Consider the following 27,660-nt stretch of genomic DNA (forward strand, 5'->3'; position numbering starts at 1 on the left):
CAGGAGAGCCCCTCCTCAACACTCCCCACTGACCATCAACGGTGCTGCAGTGGAGCGGGTGAGCAGCACTAAATTTCTGGGGGTGCACATCTGCGAGGACCTCTCCTGGACCACCAACACAGTTGCAGTGGTGAAGAAGGCCCAGCAGCGCCTCTACTTCCTCCGGAAGCTGAGGAGAGCCAGAGCCTCAGCTCCCATCATGTGCTCCTTCTACAGGGGGACCATAGAGAGCATCCTGACCGGCTGCATCACAGCCTGGTTTGGTAGCTGCACTGCCGCCAACCGGAAGACCCCCCAGCGCATCGTGAAAGCAGCCAGGAAGATCATTGGTGCCTCCCTCCCCTCCCTCCTGGAGATCTACAACACTTGCCACTCGCCACGCACCAGTAGGCCTACATATTCCAGAACAGGAACAGGAGGAATTCTGGACCAATCCGGAGGGAGAGCAGCTTCAAGGGCTGGAGAAGGCTGATATCACCAAGTTCCCATTCACTGCTGTCCCTGTGAAGAGTGAAGATGAAGAAGATAATCGTGCATTCCTTTATAACTGGGGACTGGTAATCTTACGCCTTCATGACCTTTGAAAGGTCATGAGCTGGGCAGTGACGTCATCAGAGCTGGTTTAACCTCAGTCCTCACAGCTTCATCAAAGCCAAACGGAGGAGAGCAGAGATGCAGAGCCTCTAGCCAGGAGCTCAACTGAGCAGATGAAAACAGAAGCTGATGGAGAGGACTGTGGAGTATCAGAAGTTCAGAACCAGCCAGAAATGTAGAGCCAGCTAGTAGGGGTGTCACAATATATCGTTCCACGAAATTTCGCGATAGTAAAACGTCACGATATGTATCGTTGAGATGAAATCTCATATCGCAAAAAAAAAAAAAAAATTTTTTTTTTCTTTTCCAAAAAATAGACTAAGAAACGTCTTTGTTTGTTGAAGTTCAATGTGTGGAAAGTAGTTCAGTTGAACAAGTCTCTGAAGAGACACATGAGAAGTTATACAGGAGAGAAACCATTCAATTGAGTTTCTGGCAAAACTGTTTACTTGACAGGAAAAACTGAAGATGCATAAAAAATAGATTAAGAAAAGTCTTGTTGTTTAAGTTTGAAGAAAAACTGAAGATGCATAATGAGAATTTATACTGCTGAGAAACCATTTAGTTCAAAGTAAATCTAAGTGACGGTGTAACTCATTCTATTTCAAGATAAGCCTTATCTCCAATCTCATGTTTTTTCTAGTTGTTATTGTAATAACAATTTCCCACAACAGCATGTTTTGTATTTGTGCATTTCAAATAAAATAATACTTTTCCAGTCATATATTGTCATTATTCAAGTGTATAAGAATATGGTTAAAATCGTATCGTATCGTATCGTTATCGTGAACCCAGTATCGTGATACGTATCGTATCGTGAACTGAGTGTATCGTGACACCCCTAGAGTCATTTACTTCACACTCCTCTGAACCTGAGCCTGAAGACCGAGATGACGAATGGATGGAAACTAGTCAATCAGGTTTAGAGTCACAGAAAAACAGTGACGTTATTGGGAAGAAACACTTTAGTTGGTCAGTGTGTTGTAAAAGATTTGGTTATAAATCCATATTTAAAACACACATGATAGTCCACACACAGAAGAGACCCCATTTAATTGTTCGCTCTGTGGTAAAAGCTTTTGAAAAAAACATAGACTTGAAGAAACACATGGCGGTTCACACAGGAGAGAAACCATTTATTTGCTCAGTCTGTGGTAAAGGGTTTCGTCAAAAAGGACACTTGAAGACACATGAGATTCCACGCAGGTGCGAAACCATTGAATTGTTTGCTCTGTGGTAAAAAAATGTTTCCAAAAAAATAGACTTGAAGAGACACATGAGAGTCCACACAGGAGAGAAACAATTAATTTGCTCAGTCTGTGGTAAAGGTTTTGCTTGTGAAGGAAACTTGAAGAGACACATGGTCCACACAGGAGAGAAGCCATTTATTTGCTCAGTCTGTGGCAAATGTTTTGCTCGTGAAGGAGCCTTGAAGACACACATGGTAGTTCGACTCCACACAGGAGAGTAACCATTTAATTACTCAGTCTGTGGTAAATGTTTTAGTCAAAATGGAAGAGTCCCATGAAAAGGAAAACAGACCATAAATTACCCTTAAGTGTGTGTGTTTTAAGGTAGGCCTATATGATATATAACCTAGTGAAGTAGTGTATGATGCAGTTAATGATGAATTTGAAGTATGCATATATGATGACATAGTATAGGACAGTGCTGACCAATTTGGGGCCCGGCCCGCGCTCTGTTTGTTTTGGCCCGCCACGGATTTGGGGACCCCCCTCCCCCCCAATTTTTTTTTATCCAGAATGCAACTCGGGCAAGTTATCAGATATCTGCACTGATTGCAAAGGGTGGACGAGCTTTGGTGGTGGTGACTTTGTGAAACAGTGTCTGAATGTGGCTGCGGATACTGTGTTCACTCCTGAGATTGCATAACTGCAAATTGTCTTGGCAAATTGTTTACAAAAGATGGACAATAAAGCTGATTTTCAAAGTACCTTGAGGATTTTTCAAGTTGTGAATTAAGTCAAATTTCTCTCTTGATTACAAAGGTGGAAAATACAACTGTTTTTAACTGGGTGTTTACTGATTAAATGTTTAAGCTCCCCACAAATGCAGATGTTTTTTTAAATAACCAATTGCAAATTATTACAATTACCAAACAGATAAAAAGTAGATTATTATTGAAATGTTATTTTAGATTTAGAATGTTAATTTTCTGTAAAACAATACATTTTAATGTAGCCTAATTCCACAACGTTTATTTTTGGCCCTCGGCCCTCCACCCAGATTGAGTTTTGGCCCTTCATGGGAAAGAATTTGGGCACCCCTGGTATAGGATCTGTGTATGATGCATGATATCGGCATGTCATCAGTATCTGCCGATAAAGGCTTTTAAAATGAAGTCTTGACATTGGCCTGACATGACATTTCTGCCAATACAGACAAAGTGAAACAGTTGTATTGTTGAATTTAAACTAAATAAGCTGTTGGTAAGGTGATTTTGAATGTTACAAATAATCTGTAGAATCTCTGGTGGTGGACTATCCAAATAAAGTCTTACCAAATCATAATTTTCTGTCCCATTTGTATTCCCTAAAAAAGGAATAAAAACAGTTTGCACACTGCAGCTCCCTGCTCTCCATCAGACATTATTGTAAGTGATTATTAACAGCAATGGCAGCCTCAGCACCAGCTTATGCAGGAAGTCCACTCGTGAATTCACTGTTACATACTTTCAACCTTCAACTCAACCTAAAACTGTAGTAGTAGAGGAGTCGAATGGCCGGAAGTAGTGATGTTTTATTTGAGCCAGCTTGACGCACGCGCTTTGTGTTCCAAAGCACATTGTGTACTATCAGTGCTGACACACTGTCGGCTTGCTCTCTCTCCAGCTACAGCTACTGCAGCCCGGAGCGTGTCGCACATTTCATCTCCAACACGAGCCTTTAGGTCAGCCCTGCGTTGCCTCTTGACTTTGGACAAGGAGGGTAAGAACCTGCTCCACCTTCATCTGAAGTCAAATTTAAGTTTTTTTGTGTGTGTCTCGACAGTCGGCAATAGCACACCATAACGTGCAACCATGATTGCTAGTACACTAGCTAGTTTAGCTAACAAGCAAGCTACACACATAACGTGTCTTACGTGTGTGAAACCATGCTGTAGCTAGCTTGCAGACATGCTTGAAGTTTTGTAACGTAACGTAACGTTAACGTGAGTAACGTTTTAGCCAGTGACTCGCTGGATTAAAATGGTTGAAATTGACTTCGTGGTAGGAGACCTCCCAAGTGATCTGATGAACGCTAACTTAACGTTATAGCTAGTTAACGCTATTGTATTTTGGAGTCTGTTGCATTAACGTTAGCAACGTTAACGTTACATGCTGCTAAAAGGTCATTTTCGAAAAAGGACAAGTAATTGTATTTACTATATGAATGTACTAACAGATTCCTCTTTGTGTGTTAATGCTCGAAAATCGTTGCAATGCCTTCGAGTTTTATTTTGAACGGTGCGGCCGGAAGTTTTATTTATTCTCTTAACATTTTGGTGGGCTTGACACGTGTCAGTCTGACCTATGTTCTGCAACAGCTTCTTTTGGAGGACGATGTAATGTTGATGAGTCAAACCATTAGAATTTAAACAGTCAGACAATATAACAGTTTTTCCAGAATAGTTTAGAAAAAAAACACCTCTTAAAGATAACCTTTTTGTCACCTTCAACAGTTTGCCACATGTCTTTTGAAGTGAATTGTTTGAGGCTCAGTAAAGTACAAGCATAATGTCCTGACAGGCAATGTGTGTGAAACAGGCATGTGATTGTGAATCTCTCCCTGTGGATCCCCTTCTGTTTAGTTTAGTACTTTAGTTTAGTTTATTAACACATTCACTGCCAGCCATTTTTTTTTTTACTGTAGGTAGCTTCTGCCAAGCCGTTTTTTGAGGATTCTGGCTTATTTTACAAGAGCCGAGGATAATTTTCTCCTTGGACTTTGTGAACACGAAGTTCACAAAAGTACTAATAGAATGTGTGCTTTCTCTGTCTAAAAGAGTTAGTTTGTAGAGTTAGTAGTTATGTAGATATTAGCCGTTGAGTACAGCATGGTTTCAGCGTCTGAGACAGGAAGCTGAGATAATCGCAGTTTTGTGAAATTCAATCAAACAGGCAGAACAGTCACTTTAACCATTTATTTTTGGCATCAGTGAGAGATCAGACATCTGAACAATATAGTTCTGAACACCCTCTCCCTTAAACTCCTCCCTCCGTGGGCGTGTCTGGTGGCGTTTGTCACAAGCCAGTTTCTCCTGCCTGTCTGAGCAGTGAGCAGCCTCCCTCTCTGGCGGCCCCTCGTCGGCGAGTGTGGCGAGTGTGGACTGTGGATGGGACTCAATCGTTTCTTGGATTTTCGGTTGAGAGCTTTGATGAAGCTTTGTGCGATTCTAGGCTTTATGCTGCCCACCCAGTCTATTTTTGGAACCCCCCACCGTTGTGCGCCCGTGTGCAGCAGCGTGAAAGCGTTTTCGCCTACAGTATGAGAATGAGGCTCGTTCGTTTCTGGGTTTTCGGAATGCGTGCGATTCTGGCCTTTCTGCGGGTGTTTCAAAGTGTGTTTCACCCATAATCTATTATGCAAATTTGCAATCCCCCACGCCAGCACCGCTCTCCGCTCTCGGTGTGCTGCTGCTGGCGCGGCCGCTCTCGGGCGAGTCTGGTGACTGATGACTGTAAAATCGCCAAGCCATTTCCTTGAGAATGGCTTTCTCCCGCGGCTGTTTTTGGTTGGCTTTCTCTCTGTCGGGAGAGCACTGTCGCCACTTAGTTGGTCGGTAAAATAGATTATACACAAACACATTCAATACTTCCAATATTTTTATAGGAGACTTGGGGGGCATTGATCCACGTAGCACCGTCAAAATTTTTTTTTTTTTTTTTTTGACGAGTCAACTCGTCATTGGCAGTGAACGGTTGGATTGTGTTTGACGAGTCAACTCGTCATTGGCAGTTAACGTGTTAAGATCCACATTAGAGCTATTCTTACTGTGGCTTCTGTTGAATGAGATGAATCAATAGGCATGTGGTCAGTGATTGACTTTAGCTTCTCCCTTCCTGACTCCTTCACCAGGTGGACTAGTGAGCATAACAGGACCATGTGCTATCATGCATGTGACATTGAGTGTGACATATGTTTTCTATTGTGCATGTGACAGCTGTTATGTGACACCCCCCCCCCCCCCCCCCCCCCCCGGCTCTCATTTCTCTCAGGCGACACTTGTCCAGTTTCGACTGTATGTACCTATGTGCCTGAGAGTGTGACGACGTCTGTTCAATGGCTGCCTCAGGCTCCACCTCTTCCTCCTCCACCACCACCACTGTGCCTGAGGGCTTCCATTATGAAACCAAGTACATTGTGCTCAACTACCTGGGACTGCCGCCTGCTTCCCGGTCACAGGCCCCCACTGCAGCTCCAGGTGAGACCGCTTTGTGTCATTGTTAAAATGCGTGACTCATGTAGCCAATGAACAGCCAGGGAGGGGGCTCGCGCTACATTTGAATGCATAAAACAAAGCTGATGATAATATACAATTTGATTCTTTAAATCGTCTGATCCTTTCAAAGTTTGCTGCAACTCAACAGCGCTGCTTAATCCAGAACCTTACTTCCGGGAACTTTCGTGAGGAAAAAAACGGGTCCATTGGAGTGAATGGAGATGTCGCAACTCTTCTATTATACGGCTCTGACTTAAATGAAGAAATGAAACTGCAAGTTTCCCAGAGAGGGGAATGACTACTTGTTGATGGACTGCAACTAATGGCTATAAGACATACTCGTATTTGTATGTTTGTATGTATGTGCAGTAGGGGTGCACCGATCATGTTTTTTGCCACCGATCACCGATTGCCGATCGCCTACGGGAAATATCTGCCCAACCGATCATCGTCTGATCACCGATTACCGATCGTCGATATATAAACTCCTCAAAAAAAGTTTGGAAACGTTACCAATTGGCATTGTATTTTATATCGTTGGAAAGCCTGATTAGTGATAGGGCTTTTTTTTATAAAAATAAATAAATACTGCAATCAGCCGAAATATCGGCAATCAGCCGATCGCATGTTTGAGGTCAAAATCGGCCGATACAGATTGCTTTTGCCGATCAATCGGTGCACCCCTAATGTGCAGTTGTCATTTCTGGAGGTAGTCAGACTGTATCTGTATCTAAGGGCTAATCACACACACACACACACACACACACACACACACACACACACACACACACACACACACACACACACACACACACACAGACACACAGACAAACACAGACAATGACAAAAACACTATTCACGAGGCAGGCAGGTTGTCGCATGTTTAGCAGTCTCTGATATGAGCATGTGGAAAACGTTTCCAGACTAGTAGTGTGCCCGTTCAGACCTCACAGCTGGTGAAACAAACAGCCAGTGGCAGTGCTTATAAACGGCACGTGTCATTTGTCAAGTGAAGCTACGTACAAACACGTCCGAGACCTTCGAGTCCTTCCATGACAGTTACTGCAAATGTCATGTCAGCCTAACACACGTGTGTCCAGACTAGCTGACCATTGGCCCGTCTATATAGAGGCTTTTATGGCAGCCTTGTGCAACGACCCTCCGGGCATGCAGTCTGCAGGCCTGTTCTTTAGTTCTGCTGAGACTCGTGTGTTGCCTATGCGTGCAGCGGACAAAAAGTGTGTATATTTGGTACTTCTTTGACCCCCATTTGACACCGTGATGTCACTCTTATTATTAAATACTTCCCCAAATCTCCTTATTTAAACACTTCGCCTAGAAATCCAGCTGATAAAGAGAGCTGCATGTGTCTGCTACACTAGCCACCAAACGCGTCGTGACCAGAATGTGATGATCACATCTGCCTGGCCTGACCACATCCGGAGGGAGTCTGGCTCACATTGGGTTCGGATCTGACACCCCATTTACACCTGGTTTTTAAATGCCACCTCTTGTGTGTCCGGTTAAATTATCTGGACTTGCAACATGTCATGTTTACACACGCAGTAAGTAACCTTGTGCGGTGAAGCCGTGAGTGACCACAGCATATTTGTGGTGAAACAAATCTGATTTGATTCCAGGAGGCAGTTACAGGAGGACCATTCTCATTTGAGACCAGGCGTTCTGTTCACACAGTATATATGAACAGAGCTGACTGGCCCATCCGAATAGACCCCGGGGCACTTTGAGCAAGAGAAACAGAGGGAGAGATGGAGGGAAAAAGAGGGAGAGATTCCCCTCTATTTCCTGTCGGCCTTTATTGTCATTCTGTGTGCGTGCTAGGAGTGGGCGGGGAAAGGGAGAGGAGTTCCTGATCCCTGCTTTCCGCTCGACGCGCTCCGAGTTCTGACAGCAATGTCATGTGTAATCAGTCACACGCCAATGGGCCAGCCCGGAGCTAAAGAGTTGGCTGGTTAGATGGCTGTCTGTCTGTCTGTCTGTCTGTCTGTCTGTCCGGACTGAGTGCTGAGACAGCACCGGCCCGCCAAAGACCAACACGGAGCCTCAGCGAGCCAGAGCTGATGTGTGTGCAGAGAGAGAGAGAGCGAGAGAGGGGAGGGAGGGAGGGAGGGAGGGGTGAGAGGACTGAGTCCTCCTCCATATAGGCCCTTTTCACAGCAGCAACTGTTGTTGAGGTGGTAAAGCAGGTAGGTATAATATAACCAATAACATTAATGAGGGCCCTGGCTGGCACTGGAACACCTCAAATGGAATGGAACCATCATTAATGGTATTGGTTTACACCTGCTTTACTTCCTGCTTTACCACCTCAAAACGGTTGCTGTCAAATGGGTCTATTCACCTTATTCACCACGCCCACTTTTTCCCTCTTCCGCGTTACACGCAATTGTATTTGTTCTTCCGGTTCAGCGCTAGTTGGCGGCCAATTTCAACACAAAACGTCACTATAAAAATGAATGAAGTTTGGCAACATTCAGAATTAAGCTACACTGCGGCCAACTTCAGTTACATGTTCATAGCGTTTCTGCTGCGAGGAGCCGATGGCTGTACCCGGTCGGCATTTAAACGTTAGTTAGAAAAGCACGTCGACTCACTGCCAGTAGCCTACAGTAGGGTTTGACAGATAGCTAGTCCGACCGGTGTCAGCACAGCCAGCACTCCCAGTCCTTGCTGCTCGTTAAATATTTGTATTGTATATATTATTATTTTTTGCTTTAAAAAGTCTAAAAATGACTGCGGTAGGCGTAATCTACTAAAGACGATTACAAAATGACGTCATGCAGAAGCGTCCGTGTATGGGCAAAGGATAAGGTGAATAATGAATGCTATCACAATTTGATTTGGCAAAAAAAAAGAGATTCCCTCATGAATAGGAGAAATCCGCTCCAATTTAAATCAGTGATTCTTATTGGTCGTTGGTGGTTAATTTCTATTTGCTGTGAGTCCTTAGTTCAGCTGTGCCGTTTCAAACAAGAAGTAATGGGGGATTTGACTGAATCTGATTTCAGCATAGTAAAACATTGAACGTTGAAGGTGTGAAAAGATCGATGTGCTACCCTTCCTTATTGCAATGGACACTGGATGTTTCCTATTTGAATGGCTGCATTCAGAATGTTTGTGTGTGTGAGAGACTGGTATGTATGTAATGTATGTTATGTATGTATGTAAATATATGTATGTAGACGTGACTGGCTTCTCACTTGATTTATGGCCTCAGTAAACACTTTCCTAATGAGTTTATTTTATGGTCTCTCAATCGCTAGTTTCAAGTCTTCTTCAATACAGCAGATGTTCATTTTATAAATATATGGTCTCCATAACAAGAGTAAAATAGATGAGGAAGCAGCAGACTATGGTTTGGGGCATGACTGACGGGTCTCCTTGCCTGTCAGTGAGGGCGCAGCTCGCCGGTCACAGTGGGTGGAATTTTTAACTATGCTGCCACAATACGACGGCCAATTGATAATTTGGCCTTTAGAGTAACATTTCTTAAAATTGTCTGTTAGATTATTTTTGAAGTGACGTTTTACTGTCTGAAATAAGATCACGTGACCAAAAACAAGACAAAGAAGAACAAACAGATGGTCCAGAATTCATTTAGACGTTTCATTTGCCACCTTATGCTCATCCCCACTATACATCATGTGCTATGTGAGTTCATATTGTGTGCTCAAATAGATGCAGCCAAAGGTGCGAGACTGCTCATCAGTTAGCTTAGTTTGTGAAATGAACTGCTGTGCCCGTGTGTGTGTGTGTGTGTGTGTGTGTGTGTGTGTGTGTGTCAGTTGGCTGATGAGTCATTGTGTTTATCTCTTTCAGGAGATGCCCAGAATGAGAGAGAGAGGACCAGAGCGATAAAGGGCCAGATAGAGGATGAGCTGAGACAACTGGAAGACGAGATCTCCGCCTGTAAGTGGACACACGCAAACGCACCACTGGTTCCTGGTTGGAGTCAAGCCTCCACATCCCTTCAGTAGGGGTGTGTGCCATATTGTATATTGTATATCGTTACAATTCATATGGTCAAAAATTACCGGCACACATACCGTTAATCCGGCTTCCCACCCGCAGACATGGCCAACTGTGTCTGTATGGACGCCCGACTAAGCTGGAGGTAACACGGAGGACTCGAACCTGCGGCCCTCGTGTTGGTAGGCAGGGAATCTAACCGACTCTTAAATGTTGTGTCCTGTGGTCCCTGTGTTTCGCAGCCTTCTCCAGCACAGGCTTCGACCGCCACACGTCGTCTGTGTTCAGTCCAGCCAGCCCGGACAGCTCCATTGAAGACTCCCTGGCTGCTCTGGGAGACCGTGTGGCCAGAGACCTGGACACACACCTGGCCGCAGCGGTACACACACTCCTCACTGGGTCAGTGCTCTGCTCTGCTTCTCTCTTCTCAAAAGCCTCTTTTACCATGCCACTTGCTACTTTAAGGAACACGCCAAGCTTTTGGGAGATTGGCCTATTTGCCATCTTCCTGATAGTAAGGCGATAAGATGGATGTCCGTCTCTTCTCTGTATGTGTAGTAGAAACACAGCAGCTACAGTATCTGCCAGCCACCATCGTGCAGCACCAGGCTACAGTGCAGATTACAGCTAAAAACAGGGTGTAAATTATCTCTTTTCAAGTCAACTCGGCATCTCAGGGCTTGTGGAGACTTGGATTACGCCAGGTAAGCAGTATGGAAGCATTTTTCCCTTTTTGTGTTACCAGGGGTAGGACCAGTACCAATGACTACCATTTATTGTGCAAAGCTAACTAGCGCGACGGGCAGGTCGCTATTTTTCTACTACACGACGCACAGGGAAGAGAAGGCCATCTATCTTCTCGTCTTACTATCGGGAAGATGGCAAATAGACGTTGGACGAATTTCCCAAAATGTTGGTGTGTTCCTTTAAAGATACGTGATCAATACCTTCCACTGGTTCCCACCATTTCTGTTTCACACACAAACATATTTGGGCGGTGGCAATGCAGCAAGTGTCACACCATCCTGCAGAAAATATGAGGGAAATGTGTGTATCTGCTCGACGGTGAGTGTTACAATTTCATTCACCCGAAAGGAAAGTCAGTCAGTGTTTTGATTGTCTTTGTCTTTTTTGTGAAACGGTGTGGCTCATTTTAATCTGGGCAAACAATGAAAAGAGAAGGGCTGCACACTGTAGTTCCCTTTTGCTTATTTATTAGCCATCCACCATGTGATGTTTCGAGCGACTGCTCTTCTTCACACACAAAATATAGACGCCATCTTTTAAATACGCCTGTGAACTGGTCGTGTGATTGTCACATGATCCCCAGCGAAAGCACATCAACCCCACAGATGCACAAATATGGTAGGAAATAGAGTTGGGCCGGTTTAAAAATGTTCACACCGCTTTGATATTATAAGGTGGCGACATCGACTCTTTACTCAATAATTAGATCGCGGCAGTTAAAAGTGATATGATTGACACCGAGCGGTACCCGACACAAGAACTACCGTAAGCATACTTTGTTGCGTGGTTCTTGCATGGAGCATGGTTCCTTCTAGTTAGAGAATTTTAGCAAAATGCTTGGACCATCTGTGAAAAAATTTACTACCAATAGCTTTCTTCACCAATGTGTTCTTATAGGTGTCTAGAATCACCTCTCAATTAGTGCAAACCCAAATCCTCATGGAAAATGATTGTGATTATACACTGTGCTTTACATAACAATAACCAATATACCAATATCATATGGTCAGGGAGACATTTTTACTCAAAAATAATGTTTGGAATGGATTCAGCACCCCTGAAAACCCCTAGTTAGACACCCCACAAGTTCATTTTAGACTTTTAATTTTTATCATATTTTTCACCCAAGCCCTGGGGGCACCTTAACTTTGATTGGCTCTCCAGGATTTTCCACGAGGATTTGGGTTTGCACTAATTGAGAGGTGATTCTAGACACCTATAAGAACACATTGGTGAAGAAAGCTATTGGTAGTAAATTTTTTCACAGATGGTCCAAGCATTTTGCTAAAATTCTCTAACTATTCTTACTGAATACGGGTGCATACAGACACAGCTGTCTGTGGATCTCAGCGTTTCCCTCTGCAGCCTGTACTTTGCTCTCATGTTTTATAACAGGACATTGTTGCTTGTGTTTCAGCCCTCTGGACTACCAGAGTTTCAGGGACACAACGCTGGAGGCCTCGGCCCACACACAGGCAGGCTGGAGCAAGGTGAGGCAACCAGGAGTCTCTCTTAGCGTCTGTCTGCAAATGCCAGTTAAACATTGACAGTCAGCCCGAGGCATGCGAAAAGGATTGTCCTGTTGCTGCTCTCTGCACTCCTTCAGGGTGCCCACAAGTCCTTGAAAGCCTTGAAAGTTTTTTCCCGCATAGAGAATTTCGAGGCAGTCGCCTCCGTCAAATGTCTCAAAGTATGCCATGTTAAGTCCTTTGTTTCCTCTCTCTTGACTCTGCCAGGTGCTAGTACCATTGGTGCTGCTCCAGGCACTACAGAGTGAGGGTGAGTCCCTGTCGGCACTGCTGCCTCTGGGGGTGCGCTTCCTAGAGGAGGCTGAGGCCGACTACATCATCCACCAGGGGGGATGGGTGAGTTCACTTAGTGTGCAGCATGAACAACTCATTTGAGGGATGTATGGGATTCAGCTTGTTCTTGCTAGGGAGGAAAGCAGGTGTACTCGGCTACCCAGAAATCTATCGGAAATAATTATTTGCAACCTCCTGATTTATACTAAGGATGTTTAGGCAATTTTGGAATGTGTTCAGAAATATTCATCGTTCTTACAAATGACAAAGGCAACAGTCTAATCCTGATTCCTCTGTCGACACCTGGGTAAAAAACTCAATTTGAAAAGGCGCTCATCTCATTTTAAATAGGTCTGTGCTGCAGTTACTTGAACAATTACAAACTTGGTTTAGGTGTGTGTGTGTGTGTGTGTGTGTGTGTGTGTGTGTGTGTGTGTGTGTGTGTGTGTGAAATGTAATGAAAATTATATATATATATATAAATATAGTGAAAATAATCTACAAAATAAGGATGATGCACAGTACTCAAACAAGCCAGTTGAGGGCATCAGAGAGCCACCTCTAGACACGTTGCTTACCCCAGAGTGCATATTACCATGTAAAAAATTACTGGACAAAATTTGACCAGTTTTGCTGCTATAATCTTTGTTTAATTCCAGTTTTAAGATTTTATGGACAAACAAAACACCTCCACTTAAAATGCTAACTCGTATACAGCAATCTGTTCAGACACATTTGCCATATTGTTTGAACATTTGGCTGAAGATCATTATATTTAAGGAATAAAAAGGTTGTGGAATTGTTATCCCAGACTGGGGTTATGTGCAACGTGTCTTGTCAGTCAGTCCCTGACAATACTATACTTCATATAATCCAAACTATTACAAACTAAACATTAATCTACAAACATTTGTTTGAAGTTTTGACTGATAATTTGATTAGATAAATGTCTCTAGTGTCACAAGTCACCTTGAGTTCTTGTCTTCTGGGGAAAATGTCAGTATATTTGCACCTTTGCTTGTTACTATATCTAGAAATCAACTCATTTTGCAATTCTTCCCCCCCCCTGAAGCGCGCATGCTTCACCAGTGCTGCTACAACTCCATTCTAGGGGGGAAACTGCTCTCTGCAGGGTTAAAACCTGGACAATCAAAACCTAATGCAGAGTTGATCATTCATAAGCAACAAACTGCCAATTAATCTAAAGACTCAACACTTCACTGCTATTTAAAAAAGAGGATGGAGTTCAGCTCTCACCTCCTTTTGTCCTTTACTCAATAAATTAATTATGCAAATGTCTGTGTCGTGTTCAGCTATCTGTTCCCTAACAACATGACAGCATAGTATACCTCTGCAGCTATCTGTTCCCTAACAACATGACAGCATAGTATACCTCTGCAGCTATCTGTTCGCTAACAACATGACAGCATAGTATACCTCTGCAGCTATCTGTTCGCTAACAACATGACAGCATAGTATACCTCTGCAGCTATCTGTTCCCTAACAACATCACAGCATAGTATACCTCTGCAGCTATCTGTTCCCTAACAACATCACAGCATAGTATACCCCTGCAGCTATCTGTTCCCTAACAACATCACAGCATAGTATACCTCTGCAGCTATCTGTTCCCTAACAACATGACAGCATAGTATACCTCTGCAGCTATCTGTTACCTAACATCACAGCATAGTATACCTCTGCAGCTATCTGTTCCCTAACATCACACAGCATAGTATACCTCTGCGGCTATCTGTTCCCTAACAACATGACAGCATAGTATACCTCTGCAGCTATCTGTTCCCTAACATCACAGCATAGTATACCTCTGCAGCTATCTGTTCCCTAACATCACAGCATACTATACCTCTGCAGCTATCTGTTCCCTAACATCACAGCATACTATACCTCTGCAGCTATCTGTTCCCTAACATCACACAGCATAGTATACCTCTGCAGCTATCTGTTCCCTAACATCACAGCATACTATACCTCTGCAGCTATCTGTTCCCTAACATCACACAGCATAGTATACCTCTGCAGCTATCTGTTCCCTAACATCACAGCATACTATACCTCTGCAGCTATCTGTTCCCTAACATCACAGCATACTATACCTCTGCAGCTATCTGTTCCCTAACATCACAGCATACTATACCTCTGCAGATATCTGTTCCCTAACATCACATCATAGTATACCTCTGCAGCTATCTGTTCCCTAACATCACAGCATAGTATACCTCTGCAGCTATCTGTTCCCTAACACCACACAGCATAGTATACCTCTGCAGATATCTGTTCCCTAACATCACACAGCATAGTATACCTCTGCAGCTATCTGTTCCCTAACACCACACAGCATAGTATACCTCTGCAGATATCTGTTCCCTAACATCACACAGCATAGTATACCTCTGCAGCTATCTGTTCCCTAACATCACACAGCATAGTATACCTCTGCAGCTATCTGTTCCCTAACATCACACAGCATAGTATACCTCTGCAGCTATCTGTTCCCTAACATCACAGCATAGTATACCTCTGCAGCTATCTGTTCCCTAACTTCACAGCATAGTATGTCTCTCTGACAACCGAACAAGTGAACTCTGAATCACATTGGAGTGTGGCCTTGCGATAGTAGATAGAGAGTATCGCTTGCGAGACTTTGGTGCTCTCCCGCTGTCATAAGTAGAGCACTGCGTCACAGATGGCTCCGCATGAACCAGGTCACGCCAACACGGGTCATGTGACTTGATGCGTTAACCGCTGGTTCACTCGCCATCATGGCCATGATGCTCTCTCATAACATGAACACGACGCTGCCCCAGCTCCAAACAAGGGCACATTCTTACTCTGCGTTATGTCACACGGGATGAACAGATGAGAGGCTGGGACAGGATGAGAGAGAGATGGGGAGAGAGAGAGAGAGAGATGGAGAGAGAGAGAACATGAATAGGAAGGACAGAAGATGGGGGCGGGGTTGGGGGAGTATGAGAGAAGGAAAGAGGGAGGGGTGAGAGGAGAAAGGGGAGGGCACAGTGAGCCAGTGAGAGCGAAGTGATGTCTCCATTAGTTAGTTTGACAGCTGCCTGCATGCACGCTCCTCTCCAGCTGCCTCGCTAACCTCTCCTCCGCTCCTCCTCTCCTCCTACCTCTGTTTGGTGGACTCTCTTGAGCTTTTGTCCGTCTTCTCCAGTGTCGACGCGGGGTGTTCAAGAAACACTTTGCGTTCAGGTAGGATGTTTAACTTGTGGTTTTACTGTGTTAAAGCGGAGCCAGAGTGAGAGCATGGATCTGTGTGTGTGTGTACACTGTAAGAGAGACCGAGGGAGAGGATGTGCTGTCGTCTCGACAGCAGGGAAAGGGTTCACCTTTCTGGTTCTGGTTTCAGCTGCCTTCATTGTTAATTGAAGCGTGTGACGATACGACCTGAGTGGCGCTTTTAGCACAGCGACCTCAACCCAAGAACTGTGAACTTCGCGAGCACAGAGCCCACAATATAAAATCTATGGTTGCATACAGTATATGGTGGAAGAAACTGCAGCTCCTTCATACAGAGAGAGGGGGGGGGGGGATAAATTGACAAGACAAATTGATTTTTTATATGATTCATTCCATATCACAAACCTTGATAAACGACAAAGTGTACGGTAGTTCTTTATTCAGCCTTTGTTTATAGAGTGATCAGTCAGTTTTTGGAACAGTATTGACTTTTAAAAGTGTAGATATTCTGTCCTGTCCTCTCCCAGGACATTGTGTCCTCCTGTCTTCCTATATCCCTTCCGTAAGCGTCGGGGGACGGGTGGCTCTCGTAACGCCTTTGTCAGTTACATCCCAATACAATAAGGATTATGACCCCGATGTGGTGTGCACTTCATTTGGCAGCAACAAAACCCAGCACAGCCAGGAGAGGGAGGGAGGGAGGGAGAGACCCAGCACAGCCAGGAGAGGGAGGGAGGGAGGGAGAGACCCAGCACAGCCAGGAGAGGGAGGGAGGGAGGGAGAGACCCAGCACAGCCAGGAGAGGGAGGGAGGGAGGGAGAAACCCAGCACAGCCAGGAGAGGGAGGGAGGGAGGGAGAGACCCAGCACAGCCAGGAGAGGGAGGGAGGGAGGGAGGGAGGGAGAAACCCAGCACAGCCAGGAGAGGGAGGGAGGGAGGGAGAAACCCAGCACAGCCAGGAGAGGGAGGGAGGGAGGGAGAGACCCAGCACAGCCAGGAGAGGGAGGGAGGGAGGGAGGGAGAAACCCAGCACAGCCAGGAGAGGGAGGGAGGGAGGGAGAAACCCAGCACAGCCAGGAGAGGGAGGGAGGGAGGAACCCAGCACAGCCAGGAGAGGGAGGGAGGGAGAAAGAGGGGTGAGGGGGGGGCTATGATGATGTAGGGGGAGGGGGTGATGCTCAAGCACATGGCGTGCACGGAGAAGATATTCTAAAATATTGACAAACACTAAATGGATTTGGCAGAATAGATTTGATGGTGAATGTACAGTTGTAGTTCACACCTCGACCAACCCAACCCGGGCAGTGGTCTGGCTGCTGTGTGTTGTCCCCTCTCCTCTCCTCTCTCTCTCTGTTCTTGGCCCCTCCTCTCAGAGGGACCAAAAGGCTGACCACCTCCAATCCAAAGTGTGAGAGTGAAAAGTGCTGCGTGAGGACTGACCGGGCACATCAGTGCTGCGTGAGGACTGACCGGGCACATCAGTGCTGCGTGAGGACTGACCGGGCACATCAGTGCTGCGTGAGGACTGACCGGGCACATCAGCCATTTTGTCCTGCAGGCCTTGTTGTCTGTGATGTAACGTGACTCCCGGGACACAGGAAATGGCACACCGGCAATTGCAACTGCTACTTGGCCTCTTGGCAAAGGTCACCAGAGACAATACCATAGTGATGCATGCCATAGAGGTGATGGACAGGCAGGCATAGCTTATCCCTCTACTCTGGTGTATTGAGAAGACATTGATAGTCCATGCTGGATGTCATGTGGTGTGGAGGCTCAGCTGTGAACTAAACTACAAAAGGTCCACAGTTTTTTGTATATAGAGACACTGCATGAAATAGGCCACGCCCATCGCGGGGGAAAGTGCTCCATTCACTCCCACACACCAGCGTCATTTTCCTTGAATTAAACATAGCTAAAAGCTGTTGTGTGGTGGTGGGCTGTGCAGACAACACATGTAAAAAAAAAGTCACCTATTCAAGTTTTTGTGTACTCCTGAGCAAAATAAGGAAGCCATTGAGAATTGGCGAGAAGAAAAATGTGGACCTAGCTGTCAAGGAAGTAAGTTGGAGTGTTCAACTTCCGTATATATGATCTTTGTGTGCAACACACGACCATGCAGGCGACATAGGAGAACGCCAGGATTGGGTAAAGGGGGGGTTGTTTCCCCCCGTTTTGGGCGTGGTTTCTGAATGATGACGCACTCCGCAGTGTCTCTATTGGCAATGGCAATCGCTTCCATTTCCTCGAAACAAATCGGACGGTTGCATTTAGAGGCAAGGTGCTGCGTTTCCAGCCTGAGATGTCAGGACACGTCACACTGCACCCAATCTGGGAACCCAACGGTAAAAAAAAAAAAAAAATCCTCTAACCTCTGGGGGCTCGTTTGAATGCCTGAATAACCGGAACTCAAGGGGCTCCATTAACAGCGGAAGAAAATCCCTTTCCGCTCCCTGCAAGCTCCGCTCTCTAAAGAGAGTGGGGGTTTTGGAGTCACCTCAGGCAGTTACCTCCAGAGCCTGGGGAATCCCCCTCCTCCACCCAGAGCAGCTCACCAGAGACGTCCGACTCTGCTACTAGTCTGCTGGGTAACTTTCGCTTTAGCCCTCGGTGAGTCTGCTAACTTGAATGGGCTAAAATAATGTAATCATGCCGCGGCACTTCTAGACTTTCTAAATGTTATTGGACCAAATGCATCAACTTCTGATGGTGAAACGGGTCATTTTGAGGAGGGCCGTGTTGTGATTAGTGACGCTCAAATGCATTACATGTCAGCTCAGCTGACTCCAGACCAGCAGTCATACTCGCACCCGCTGAACCAACGAGTTCCACCCACTCAGGCAGAGCCATGTCAGCTCAGCTCTACTCCAGCTGACTCCAGACCAGCAGTTATACTGTACTCGCTGAACCACTCAGTTCATAACGCGCGTACACTACTGTAGTTTTAAACTATGTTGCCATTTAGCAGTTCATCTCCAAAAGGCAGCGGTTGCAACTTCCAGGCTTTTATTTATTTATTTCATGATTAAATAATGGCTGCACCATGACAGCACCGAGCCTCCAATAATACGCTTGTTTGTGTATCTGTGTCACAATCATTTGTGTCCCATCCAAACAATGCGTTTGCTTTTCATGAACACAGAGAGGCGTTGGGAGGCAGAGAGTTTGATAGCTTTTCTTGTTGAACAATGAGGTTGTTTTAGGCTTCTACCACAATGAGGTTTGATTGTTGTGCACTGGACTGGTGCAGACGAGTGGGGGTGTAGACTTTCTAATGAAGTAACTGAAGGAGGGAGAAATAAGATCGGTGCTGAGGGACATTCCTCCTCCTGTGAGGTTATTTCATCACCTAAGTCTCTCTTCACGGGACCTTGCTGACTGTAAGAGCACTGAACATAGTAGCCTCCTTAGACATTTATAGTTAGCTTGGGGACCAGACCTGGGTCCAGTTGTATTCTTAATCCATTTAATTACCAGCTGCACGCACACAACACACACACACGCACACACACGCACGCACACACACACACACACACACACACACACACACACACACCCTCTGCCAAATGGATTAGCTGTGGATTTCATTTGATAATGCACAAGGAAGATGGAGATGCTGTTGAGCAGTCTAGCCGCACTCTCTCATCGTTACTCAGTCGGCTGCTGAGGCCTCACTCACTGAGCCTGATGCTATGTGCTAACTGAGAACAGTGATGACATCATCATCCTCACTCACTGAGCCTGATGCTATGTGCTAACTGAGAACAGTGATGACATCATAATCCTCACTCACTGAGCCTGATGCTATGTGCTAACTGAGAACAGTGATGACATCATAATCCTCACTCACTGAGCCTGATGCTATGTGCTAACTGAGAACAGTGATGACATCATAATCCTCACTCACTGAGCCTGATGCTATGTGCTAACTGAGAACAGTGATGACATCATAATCCTCACTCACTGAGCCTGATGCTATGTGCTAACTGAGAACAGTGATGACATCATAATCCTCACTCACTGAGCCTGATGCTATGTGTTAACCTGGGAACAGTGATGACATCATAATCCTCACTCACTGAGCCTGATGCTATGTGTTAACCTGGGAACAGTGATGACATCATAATCCTCACTCACTGAGTCTGATGCTATGTGTTAACCTGGGAACAGTGATGACATCATAATCCTCACTCACTGAGCCTGATGCTATGTGTTAACCTGGGAACAGTGATGACATCATAATCCTCACTCACTGAGCCTGATGCTATGTAACTGGGGACAGTGATGACATAATGAGCCTCACTCACTGAGCCTGATGCTATGTGCTAACTGGGAACAGTGATGACATCATAATCCTCACTCACTGAGCCTGATGCTATGTAACTGGGGACAGTGATGACATAATGAGCCTCACTCACTGAGCCTGATGCTATGTGCTAACTGGGAACAGTGATGACATCATAATCCTCACTCACTGAGCCTGATGCTATGTGTTAACCTGGGAACAGTGATGACATCATAATCCTCACTCACTGAGTCTGATGCTATGTGTTAACCTGGGAACAGTGATGACATCATAATCCTCACTCACTGAGCCTGATGCTATGTGTTAACCTGGGAACAGTGATGACATCATAATCCTCACTCACTGAGCCTGATGCTATGTAACTGGGGACAGTGATGACATAATGAGCCTCACTCACTGAGCCTGATGCTATGTGCTAACTGGGAACAGTGATGACATCATAATCCCACTCACTGAGCCTGATGCTATGTATTAACCTGGGAACAGTGATGACATCATAATCCTCACTCACTGAGCCTGATGCTATGTGCTAACTGAGAACAGTGATGACATCATAATCCTCACTCACTGAGTCTGATGCTATGTGCTAACTGAGAACAGTGATGACATCATAATCCTCACTCACTGAGCCTGATGCTATGTGCTAACTGGGAACAGTGATGACATCATAATCCTCACTCACTGAGCCTGATGCTATGTAACTGGGGACAGTGATGACATAATGAGCCTCACTCACTGAGCCTGATGCTATGTGCTAACTGAGAACAGTGATGACATCATAATCCCACTCACTGAGCCTGATGCTATGTATTAACCTGGGAACAGTGATGACATCATAATCCTCACTCACTGAGCCTGATGCTATGTGCTAACTGGGAACAGTGATGACATCATAATCCTCACTCACTGAGCCTGATGCTATGTAACTGGGGACAGTGATGACATAATGAGCCTCACTCACTGAGCCTGATGCTATGTGCTAACTGGGAACAGTGATGACATCATAATCCCACTCACTGAGCCTGATGCTATGTATTAACCTGGGAACAGTGATGACATCATAATCCTCACTCACTGAGCCTGATGCTATGTGCTAACTGGGAACAGTGATGACATCATAATCCTCACTCACTGAGTCTGATGCTATGTGTTACCTGGGAACAGTGATGACATAATAAGCCTCACTCACTGAGCCTGATGCTATGTGCTAACTGAGAACAGTGATGACGTCATAATCCTCACTCACTGAGTCTGATGCTATGTGCTAACTGAGAACAGTGATGATGTCATAATCCTCACTCACTGAGCATGATGATGCTATGTGCTAACTGGGAACAGTGATGACATCATAATCCTCACTCACTGAGCCTGATGCTATGTGCTAACTGAGAACAGTGATGACATCATAATCCTCACTCACTGAGTCTGATGCTATGTGCTAACTGGGAACAGTGATGACATCATAATCCTCACTCACTGAGCCTGATGCTATGTGCTAACTGAGAACAGTGATGACATCATAATCCTCACTCACTGAGCCTGATGCTATGTAACTGGGGACAGTGATGACATCATAATCCTCATTTATGTAAAGAGCGCTTATCTCAGATTGGTTCACAAAACGTGTATCCCGTTTTGGATATTTGTGAGTTTTAATGCTGAAATGTTAACATGCAAAGCATGCGTTTTGAAGATCCAACAGGCAGCTAATGTTTGGATTTGCAAAGGGATGCGACATGCTGACAATGTGTGGCATTCTCATATTTGGATAGTGGCAAAGTAACAAGTACTTGTGACAGTCACACCGGTTTGGCACCTACCTACCTACCTCCTATCTCCTCTCTCCCAAAAGCCCAGTTAAGGTTGATTTCCTGTCCTGTTTTCTACTCAGTCTCCCATCATCAGTGGTGGCTCTGTCTCGGGTGCAGTATTGTCGGAGCAGCTTAATGTTGTGTTAGAGTACCAACTACCCAGTGAGAGGGGTGCAGCACTATGCAGCCTATAGGCCCTATGACAGGAATGTGTGCCTGTGTTCTCAGTGCGTTTGTTTTGGGGCGAAGGTGGAGAACACGCCTGACGAGAGACAACACCTTTAGAAACTATGCTAGATGCTGCGTTTTGTCTGTTTTGTCATTTCAACCGCGCTAGAGGACGATATGGAAAGTAACATAAAGAAAAATATTCAGCCCAAAAACAGTTGTCACTTCAGGGTGGATTTGTCTTTTCAGGTGTGCTGCTCTTTTCATGATGCATTTCCTTTAAGTGGAATTATTGTTGCGGTTATTGACGTTGTACTGTAGGAAGTAAGTGTACTCAAGGAAGTAAGTTGGAGTGTTCATCTTCTGTATATATGATCTTTGTGTGTGACTTAGGAGAACGGCAGGATTGGGGGAGGTGGTTTTTGCTTCCCCCCGTTTTGGGCGTGGTTTCTGAATGATGACGTCTCTATGCACTACCCTGTGAAGCTAGGGACACCCGGCTGCTCTTCCCTATAGACCTTATTCGATTGACGTCACTCACGTATGGGCACGCCCACCGCCGCCATATTGTCGACATAGCACTGCAGTTTTCAAGTGACAACCTATGTGGAGCAGCGTTTATGGGAAGCTAGCCGCTGTTAGCGTTACCTGTATCGTTCCAATTGTGTTCGGATGGTGACCTGCGTTAGGCATGGCTGTAGTAATGACAGCAATAAAGTCCCCGTGGTTTGTTTCTATCTCTACCGTCCACAGACGTGAAGGGAGCGAGACGGAGGATACGTCAGCACACAGGAGATGTGTGGATAGTTAGGAGAGACAGGTGAAACTTTCCGACAGCTCCTCACAGCTGTGTCTGTTTACCTCGTTTTTCTTTTGTTTATTATTACAGGCATTATCGGCAGCATACAAACAACAACTGTGGGGTTTTATTGCTGTCATTACCATCGCTATTTTGTAATGGAACAGAAACGACAATAAGGCCGTTGTCAGCTGCAGCGCTGTGTGCGCGCGGGAACGGTATGTCAACAATATGGTGCGTCCAGGGTTAGCGAATAAGGTCTATAGCCAGCCATCCTTTTCATATCTCAGACTTCCTTCCCTGAATGACATAACAGAATAATTTGTGAAAGCAAACCTTTACATTCATCTCATTAAGATCCCATCTTAAATCCGATTCTTTCTTGAGGTTTTGTGTCATTTTGGCGGTACGTTCTTTATTTTTAAAGCCCCAATCAGTAAGATTTTTGAAATTTTTTACTGTAATATAAGAGCTTTTTAGTCACAGGACATGGTAGATTGACTTGTAATAGGGAGACCCTCGACTTTATTTATCCCACACCGCCCTCCATTGGCCAGCACTGGGACTAAGCAAGTTGTCTGCCACGTCCCGTGGCAATAAAAAAGAAAAAAGAAAAGGATGCGCGCATGCGCTGTACAGCGGAAGCGCTGTCTTCAGGAAAACAAGGAAGTAACTCGATTCGGATTTGCTACGAAAATGATGTTTCACGGAACTATGGATTATTATTTCATCACGTGGTGAGTACCCGATGTCACAACATGTACATCGAGCTTTCTGGCGCTGTGTTTTGTTGACTTTGAACGGCGATATCGTTATCGATACTATTGGACCCAGAGGGTGCAGTTTCCCCAATAGCAAAACTTGGAAAACTTACTGAATGGGGCTTTAAATCAGTAATAATGACTTCGAGGTAATAAAGACACTGAAGGATAAATGCAGGATTAGGATTGTTTTTGGTGTTTCCAAACGGGATCAGAAACCAGTTCCTTTACAATTCCAATTCCTTTGCAGCACATGGCAGAGCTGTCCCGTTCTGTCTAACCACTGCGGAGGCGGTATCCCGAGCGCAAGTGTTTTTAATACAAGCATGATATAAAACACTGGCTCGCCTCTCCCACATGCAAATCAGCTTATGGAGAAAGTCAATGTTGGGCAGAGAGGGATGCTGTTAGATGTAATCTCTTTGCATGGCTCCCTGGATCCACACCGTACTGACACAGTGTCCTTGTAAGGAAAATAACCTTCAGAGCATAACCACAGCACTGAGTGAATACTATTTACATAGATTCATTCTAGTTTACATGTGCCTCAATGCTAGTTAAATGGTCTGCGGCGAGCCCACGCATAGTAGCATAACGTAGGATAGCCACTGCTGAGGAGACTATTAATTAAAGGGTTAGTGAAAATTTGTGTTTTTATTCTGTGATTCTTGTTGAAGATGCAGCATCGCTCTGTGCTCTGACCACCAGGGGCACTGTCAGTTGAGGAGCGTCATTTTTTTTTATATGAGGAGAGAAGGGAACGCGCACAACATAGATATATATAAAGGCTAGATAGCTTACCCGCGCTGCCGGCCAATGGAGAGCGACGTCGTCGCATGGCGGCCATCTTGCCACAGGGAGCTACTAGGAGTTATGAGCATCTGTTGTTGGGTTAGTATGGCAACATCATATGATCATAACTCCTAGGGAAATGAATGAAACTGCATGAAACTTTGTGCCTGAATCCCTCTCATGGCATAGATGCTTCGGTTTAATTTTGGTGTAATTTGGAGCCCATCAAAAAAATAGTGTTTTTAGTTTTTTTTTTTTTTTTTTTGTCTATCTCGGGAACGGAATATGCTTGTAATAAACCAAACCGTTTGTAAATCCGTCAAGATTTCAGCGAGTTATGAGTATTTTTGTCTGTGCAGGTCACCAGCTACCATAGAACGTACCAGAAAGGCACTGTAGCAAGATGACGGCCGTTCAACGACGCTGCTGACTCCGCCTTAAGCCATCTAGCCTTTATATATATCTATGGCGCACAAGGCCAAAGTGGAGGCCTGGTTAAATATTATAGGGATGGGTATCATCACATATTTTTCCAATGCCGGTGCTAAAACATTTTTAAAATGGTACCGGTGCCTAAACGTGCTTGAAGCAAAAGCATGTAACCGAAGCATGTGTGACGCTGATGCATTAAGCATGTCAGCTTGACTTTTCTTCTCCTTATTGTGCACACTCACTCACTGGCCATTTTTCATCTACTTAAGAGTCCAAGCACCGTTCCTTAGCAGAGTAAAAAGGTTTGGTCACTAAAAAAATAAAAGGTCACTAAGAATGGGATGTTAACACTATCTACAATTTTTTTTTGTTGCTTGCGGTTATATCAGTTGTCAGAATGGTAAACTGGCATAGGGGATACTTTGACTTTTAATAGATGGAGGTCAAAATATTCATACAGTACAAATTGATTTAACTGTATTTGGTTACAGCAAATGAAAGTGTGTCACTCGATATACCCACATGATGATCAGATATGACTTGCATAATAGGACAGCCTTAGACAGGTTGCCTCTCAGCTGGCTACGGGTGGTAGTTGCACACCACTAGGTGGCACTGGCATGCAAGGTAAAGTCATTTAATGTGGCTTGATTCCTGTAATTCAGTAATCCAAAGTGCCATTATAAGACACCATAAGATTACATTGAAGTTTTATTCAATGTTTTGCAGCATTTTCATAACCTGATTAATTCTAGGTAGTTCAAATAGCATAAGTGGATCTTATGCTTCTGCATAACATCACACATTGCATTTCAATTTATTTTTTTGTCTTAATACCTAGAAAGTGTAACCTGTAACTACTAGTGATGTTTGAAAAATGTCTGTTTTCAGTCTGTCGCCACAACCTGAAATATTAATCTACTTCTGTGTAATATATCACCATGAGGAACGCTGCTATAGTGCCCAATAAACACACCATTAAGCATGTTTTATGCATGTAGTTGAAACCTATTTTGTATGTAACCCAACTGCTGGAGCCAAGCCGATGCACAACCAACACAATTAGATTTGATCTTTCGTATCTTTGTTCATAACTTTTCAGTACGTCTACACACAACCTCTTCATTACACACAACCTCTTCATTACACACAACCTCTTCATTACCCAGTAGAACAATTAAACAAGTATGTGTAAAACAATAGAAGGTCAATGACAGGGTTTACGCGGGGTCTTAAGTCTTAAAAATAAAGAAAAACACCTCCTGCTATCTCCCAATATAGTTTCACATCAGGAGCATCAAAGCCTGATTTTCCTTCACATCTCATGTTTTTTGTGCCACTATAGACGTGAAATAAAAATGTCATTCATAATGGTCTTAAAAAGTCTTAAATTTAACTTGTTGAAAGCTGCAGAAACCCTGAAATGAGTTGTGTGTGCCTGTCTGTGTCCATCAGGGGGCAGTATTTCACCTTGAGGAAGAGGAGGAGCCAGGCGTCATCATCGCCGAGGACAGCAACGATATCTACATCCTGCAGCACTCGGAGCAGCTCAGCCCCCCCTCGTCGCTGCTGTGCCCCGGCGACAACGGCAGCGGGCAGAGCTCCTGGCAGACAGAAAGCCTCCCCGTGTCTCTGGCCGGACACGAGTCGTGGGCGCAGGTCGGCATGACGGACCCCGAAGACGTCAAGAGCCTGGACAGCAACGAGGGCGCCGCCCTGCTGGCCGAGGAGCGCAGCGAAAACAACTCCTCCAACTCGGACATCGTTCACGTGGAGCGCGAGGACGCCGAGCTGCTGGAGGAGGCCAGCGAAGTGGGCGCTGTGGAGGAGGCGGAGCTTCAGGAAAGCATGATGAGCATTCTGGGCACAGAGAGCGAGCTGGCTGAGCTCCGGGCGGCGTACAGGGACCAGACTCCGCCTCTTCTGCCGGCGTCCCAGGCCGATTCTACGGCCCCGGCCTCCCTGCTCTCATTGGAGGATGCAGCCCGGGCCTCCCTGCTCTCATTGGAGGATCAAGTCCAGGCCTCCCTGCTCTCATTTGAGGATACAGCCTCAGTCTCGCTGCTCTCATCGGAGGAGGCGGTTGTAATAGAGGTGCCCGTAATCGTGTCTGCAGAAGAGTCGTCCCTCACCTCGTCCCAACCGCAGCTGCCCCTCCCTACGGTCCCGGAAGCTGCCGCTCCCCCTACTGAGCCGGAACCAGCAGCACCTTTACCTGTTCCTGCAATAGAACCTGAGCCGGAGCCGGCGCCACCGGTCCAGGTGGCGCCTCCATCCCCAGCCAAGGATGCCCCGACCCCCACTCCCACAGCACCAGCAGAGCCAGAACCAGCCTTCCAACCAGAACCAGAACCCGTCACAGTGCCTCTCCAGCCAGAGGAGCCCCAGCCTGAAGCAGAGACTGTGGCAGAGCCAGAGCTGGCTGCGCTCCCGGCCCCAGAGGTCTCTGTAGAGGCTCCTGTGCAGGCCCTGGCTGGTGAGCCCTCAGCGCAGACAGAGCCTGACCCGGCGTCGGAGCTCCCGGTGCTGCTGTACGGAGGCGCTGCCCTGGCCGCCCTCGCTGCTGTGGTGGCATACTGTGCGCTAACCTACAGGAGGAAGTAGAATAGCGGCCACAGTGTCTTTCTCAGGGGAGGGCCTTCAGAATGCAACATTACAGGACACACTGAGGCGGAAAGAAGTTCATTAGATCGGCCATGGTGGGTCTTTCCTGACAAATAGTGTTTCTACTATTTGCAATGCGTTTGAAGGTTTTAGAATGTGTGAAAACACCACCCTCCTCCCCGGCCCGACA

The 27,660-nt window shown here is 45.6% G+C and overlaps 1 protein-coding gene across 2 annotated transcripts; it reads left to right on the forward strand.

Annotated features, from left to right (window-relative positions):
- Window positions 1-3,445: 3,445 nt before the first annotated feature.
- Window positions 3,446-27,500, forward strand: bcl2l13 (BCL2 like 13). Of its 2 annotated transcripts, XM_083654525.1 has the most exons (7): window positions 3,446-3,542; window positions 5,813-6,018; window positions 9,877-9,966; window positions 10,269-10,425; window positions 12,191-12,263; window positions 12,510-12,638; window positions 26,322-27,500. In XM_083654525.1, exons 2-7 carry the CDS (start codon window positions 5,877-5,879, stop codon window positions 27,468-27,470), a joined length of 1,740 nt encoding a protein of 579 aa, XP_083510651.1. In that variant the 5' UTR covers window positions 3,446-3,542; window positions 5,813-5,876; the 3' UTR covers window positions 27,471-27,500. The 2 variants fall into 2 exon arrangements, with proteins under 2 accessions (XP_083510651.1, XP_083510652.1); XM_083654526.1 differs by lacking the exon at window positions 3,446-3,542 and having other exon boundaries at window positions 5,825-6,033; window positions 9,894-9,966.
- The last annotated feature ends 160 nt before the right edge of the window (window positions 27,501-27,660 follow it).

The sequence above is a fragment of the Poromitra crassiceps genome (assembly GCF_964638095.1).
Source record: "Poromitra crassiceps genome assembly, chromosome: 18".
NCBI classification, from domain to species: domain Eukaryota; kingdom Metazoa; phylum Chordata; class Actinopteri; order Beryciformes; family Melamphaidae; genus Poromitra; species Poromitra crassiceps.